General features: G+C 37.4%; 1 protein-coding gene across 1 annotated transcript; it reads left to right on the top strand.

Moving 5' to 3' along the window:
• The first annotated feature begins 205 nt into the window (after positions 1-205).
• LOC138852244 (NUAK family SNF1-like kinase 2) lies at positions 206-5,213 on the top strand. The gene is made up of 4 exons (XM_070081991.1): positions 206-376; positions 2,920-2,985; positions 4,612-4,731; positions 5,037-5,213. The coding sequence occupies exons 1-4, from the start codon at positions 245-247 to the stop codon at positions 5,196-5,198; spliced, it is 480 nt and encodes a 159-aa protein (XP_069938092.1). The 5' UTR covers positions 206-244; the 3' UTR covers positions 5,199-5,213.
• The last annotated feature ends 438 nt before the right edge of the window (positions 5,214-5,651 follow it).

Here is a 5,651-nt window from a genome sequence, read left to right on the forward strand (position 1 = left end):
CATTTTCTTAATAAATGTCTTGAGTCTTGTACATGTGTCTTTATCCCACATTATTATTTTTACCTGAAGACTGAAAATGTAATGCGTGTCTGTGGGTTATAGTACAGTACTTGTACGTATAGTATTGTACTATATGGCAGATTGGTACCATACCACACCTTAGATGTATTTTGTATTAGCTCCTGGAAATTGTTGTTAATAGCAGATTTTTCCTTCATTCATAGTGTTTGAAAATCGGGAAAAAATGGTGCTTGTGATGGAATATGCAGCTGGTGGAGAACTCTATGATTACCTAAGTGAACGTAAGGTTCTATCGGAGGACGAGGCTCGTAGAGTATTTCGTCATGTTGCGTCTGCAACATATTACTGTCATAAGGTAGGATTTTTTTGTTTGGCTTTTTCTGGTATCTGTAGCTCATGTCCCTTAATGCATGAGATGAGTAAAGCACAGAGTCATTTATCCTGCAAAAAAGTAAGTTGGTGTAAACAGATTCTTCTACAGTGGTAGACCACATCATCGGTTTTAAAAAATATCACAAATTTTATTTGCCAAGTAATGGATTTAGTGTCTCTCTCTCTCTCTCTCTCTCTCTCTCTCTCTCTCTCTCTCACCTCTTTTTATCAAAAAGTACTTTTGCTGCTCACAAATCTATTAATTTTGTTACTAAATCCATTACTTTTGTCAACAGTATATTTAAGTTGATTAGCTAACAGAAAGATGAGTCCCAGTTCTTGGACCCATTGTCTTCAATATTTTCACTGCACCACTGCCAACAGGATGGGTCTTCTGGGGCTCCATCACTGGACCCAGTATGTCCTCTGTAATCTCTCGTACTACACACTGGATAGGTTTGAGCTATATGACAAAACTATCAAACTAAGATTGAATAAGTCAGAATACCATGGCTAGAACATTTCATCATTAACCTACAATTTGAAAAGGAGACTCCAAGACACCAAGGTCCATCCTGAACCATTATCAAGTCTGAGCTTCCTCTATAAATTGTGGGTTAATAGTGAATGTCAAATTAGCTTCACATGCTTTAATATAATATCAATTTCTAGCTAATATTTTTTGAATGCTTCTTTCTTTCAGCGACTCAGTTACCATATCTGGATATTTTCATTTTGATCTACAACTTTTGTTTCTTATAATTCATGAAACAACTCTTTTTAAATGTGCAACCATTTATTTTGTTAATTTTTAATACAGTGGAACCTCAGTTTTCATCATTAATTCATTCCAGAAAGTCTGACGAAAACCGAATTCGACGAAAACTGAAGCTATATTTCCCATAAGAAATAATGTAAATCCAATTAATCCGTTCCAGACACCCAAAAGTATTAACAAAAAATACTATAGTTTTACATACAGAAAACAATGAGAAATAAATATAAAGGACTAATGAAATAGATAAATGAACATTTAACATCACTTTTACCTTTATTGAAGACTCTTGTTGGCGTATGGAAGACAGCGAGGAGGGGAGAGGGAGGAGAGGCTGTCTCTACCACCATCACAACCACTACCACCCTCTATCATCATCACTACCACCCTCTACCACCATCATTACCACCCTCTACCACAGTCACTACACTACCACCCTTTACCACCATCACTACCACCCTCTACCACAATCACTACCACTACCACCTTTTACCACAATCACTACCACCATCACTATCACCCTCTACCACCATTACTACCACCCTCTATCACCATCACTACCATCCTCTACCACCATCACTACCACCCTCTAACACCACCACCACCACCCTCTACTGACAAGAAACAAAGCCAGACTGACTCACAATGCGTGGGATGCTTTGTGTGGGAGCAGGCGGACATGTTCAGTATGGCAGACCACTCTCAGTTTGACGAAAACTGAGGTGATGAACGAAAACTGGGACAAAACTTTGACAATAAAAGTCATCGAAAACCAAATTTAGTGAAAATCAGGGTAAACGAAAACTGAGGTTCCACTGTAGATACTAAATGCAAAATTTACAGTATACCTCTAAAAAACTAATTATTAATTTTACAGAATATTCTACACACTTATACATTGAGATGATAGCAAGCTCACAATATTTTTTATGCATTAACCCTTAAACTGTCCAAACATAGATCTACGTTCGCTTGCTTGGCGCTCCAAACGTAGATCTCCGTTTTGTTTTACGTGCTTTCTTATGGAGAAAATGAAGGTTGGAGCACTACGCACGAAAACGTAGATCAACGTTTGGACAATTGAAAGGTTAAACAGTTTCCTTCAAATTTTTTTTTTTTTCCATTAGCAAATACGTACAGTGGACCCCCGCTTTACGATCACCTCCCAATGCGACCAATTATGTAAGTGTATTTATGTAAGTGCGTTTGTACGTGTATGTTTGGGGGTCTGAAATGGACTAATCTAATTCTATTCCTTATGGGAACAAATTCGGTCAGTACTGGCACCTGAACATACTTCTGGAATGAAATAATATCGTAAACCGGGGGTCCACTGTATAGCACAAATGAACTCACATGGAGACAAGAAAAGCATAGATAAGTGTTGTACTGTATATTTTTTATTGATCTCACTTTGAGGCCCTCTTCAGTAGAATCAAAAGTGTACAGGAGATGAAGATTACATACAGTTAGGTTACATTACCTCAGCAAGGGGCAAGAGTAAGTGACTTCAGGACAAGGCTACCTATAGCATTAAATTTCAGCTAGCTTTGTGAGTTATTGCAAATGGGTCATGATGCAGTAATATTATTAGTTAAGTACTTCTGTAATATTATTTCTGTAGCTAAATTACAAAGGAATCTTCCTTCCAGTAATAAAAGCTTTACTTATCAATTATACTCCTTTTGGTATTTGATTTGTTATCTATTATTAAACCAAATTTTTAGTGATATAATTTTTGTTCTTTACAGCACAAAATCTGTCACAGAGATCTTAAATTAGAAAATATCTTATTGGACTTGAACGGTAATGCCAAGGTAAGCTTCTGATTAGTTTTTTACAAGTGTTCAGAATATATCAATTTTCTTAAAAATTATTTATTGATATTTATAGCTTTTACTGTTAATTGTAAAAAAAATTAATAGTCAAACAAAGTAAGATTTTTCAGGTTACTTTGTATATCACATTCAGTATCAGTAAAATTTGGATAATGTAACTGTTTCACAATTGGTAAATGAAGGAGTGAGCTTCAGCTTATCTTTGTGCTGAGCCTACATGGGTTTAGTACTTAACATTCATTTTTTTTTTTTAATACATGTATCATTGACTATAAAATAAAATTTTATATAACCGGACTTGAGTCCTGAAAATGGGAAGTACAATGCCTGCACTCTAAAGGAGGGGTTTGGGATATTGGCAGTTTGGAGAGATATATTGTGTATTTTTATACGTATATACTTCTAAGCTGTTGTATTCTGGGCACCTCTGCAAAAACAGTGATTATGTGTGAGTGAGGTGAAAGTGGTGAATGATGATGAAAGTATTTTTCTTTTTGGGGATTTTCTTTCTCTTTGGGTCACCCTGCCTCGGTGGGAGACGGCCGACTTGTTGAAAAAAAAAAAAAATCAGTGGCTATCTCCTGCCAGGGTAGAGTGACCCAAAAAAAGAAAACATTTACCGTCATAAATTCAGTAGTTGTCTTCCCAGAAGTGTGATGACATCACAGTTCATATTACCCTCTGACAGCAGTATCCCTACCCCTCCTTCAGAGTGAAGGTACTATACTTTCCACCTTCAGGACTCGAGTCTGGCTTCCTGGTTTTCCTGAATTCCTTCATCAGTGTTACCTTGTGTGCACTCCAACAGCACCATTAAAAACTGCTGGATCCTCGAGCCCCTGCTACTCAAAGCCTCCCTTCAACTATTCCTGGATTGTCAACCCCTCCTACCTTCCATCCAAAATGTATACTCCCTCTTCAAACTATCCCTCTCTACATGCCAAACCACCTTAACAGCCCCTTCTCTGTGCTCTGAATTATTCCCTTGGTGACCCTCCCCCATCGTCTTTATTTCTACACTCCAAATTCTCTGCATGATATTCACATCACACATTCCTCTCAAACATTGCCTCTAACCTCCACCTCACTGCAGTGTTTAAAACCCATAACTCACACCCATGTAAAAGTGTTAGTGCCACTACACTCTGGTACATTCCTTTTTTTTTTTTTGCCTCCGTAGACTGAAGTCTTTCTTTTGCGAATGTCTTAACATGTCCTCTACTTTTTTTCTCCCCTCATCTGTTCTATGGTTTCATATCCCTAACTGCCAATGCTTCCACTCTTAAATATCTAACAGATTCACTGCCTTCATAATCCCTCCCTCTAGCCCAATATGCAGTACAATACTTCATTGCCATATTTTTGTTATTCTCATCACCACGCACTTCTAATTTCCTTCTTCACAAAACCTTCCAAACTTTACTTGTTTTTCAACACATCGGCCATCTCCCACCAGGGCAGGGTGACCCAAAAAGAAAGAAACACTTTCACCATCATTCAACACTTTTACCATCATTCACACATAATCATTGTCTTATACACCAAGAATTTACCATAGTTTGTTAATTCTGGCTAGAAAATTTGATGTGTGTTTTTGATCCACAGATTGCAGATTTTGGTCTTTCAAATGTATTTGATGAGAAACACCGGCTGGATACATTTTGTGGCTCTCCTCTGTATGCATCTCCTGAGATTGTGAAAGGCATCCCCTACACAGGACCTGAAGTAGGGGTTTTGAAGCTTTTATTACTTTATAAATTGCTTGTTTATTGTTTAAATTAAATTTTGTTCCTGTGCTTTTATGCCTGTATGTACTGTATTATCATAAGCTAGTTGTATAAATACTGTTTAAGATGTTTATACATTCATAGATAAGTTGATCAATATAGTTTGCCTTCAGTGGTAATATTCATCACTTTACATTTATGATTAAATTAATGTTGGATGTTAAACTTGTGAAGATACTGTATTTGAATTACAGTGATTATATTATTTCCTGATGTTCAAATAGATAATTTCTCCATGTGCAGGTTGACTGCTGGTCACTGGGGGTGTTACTGTACACGCTTGTGTATGGCGCCATGCCATTTGATGGCTCAAATTTCAAGCGCCTGGTCAAACAAATTACGCAGGGAGACTACTATGAACCCAAGAAACCTTCTCGTAAGTTCCTGAGTCTAGAGTGTTTATAAATTTGGTTATAATCCTCACTAAGAACTTTAAATAATTTTCCCTTGGTTTTCACAAGGCATTTTGTTTTATGATTTGTTCTCTCATATGTAGTATTGTATGCACCCATATAAATATGTGCTGTAGTGGAGGGAAGTGGGGGTAGGGGTCATCCTAGAAGAGGATGGAGGGTGGGGGTTAAAGAAAGTTTTGTGTACAAGGGGCTTGGACATACAGCAGGCATGTGTGAGCATGTTAGACAGGAGTGAGCAGAGACGAATGGGTTTTGGGACTTGTTGAGCTGTTGGAGTGTGAGCAGGGTAATATTTTATGAAAGGATTCAGGGAAACTAGTTAGCCAGACTTGTCCAGGAGGTGGGAAGTACAGTGGGATATTTACCGTTTAGAGTGATATCTAAAATGTTTTAATTATGCACCTCTGGCAAGACAGTAATAGTGTGATTGATGGTGAAAGTG

Source organism: Cherax quadricarinatus, unplaced genomic scaffold, assembly GCF_038502225.1.
Source record: "Cherax quadricarinatus isolate ZL_2023a unplaced genomic scaffold, ASM3850222v1 Contig5784, whole genome shotgun sequence".
NCBI classification, from domain to species: Eukaryota; Metazoa; Arthropoda; class Malacostraca; order Decapoda; family Parastacidae; genus Cherax; species Cherax quadricarinatus.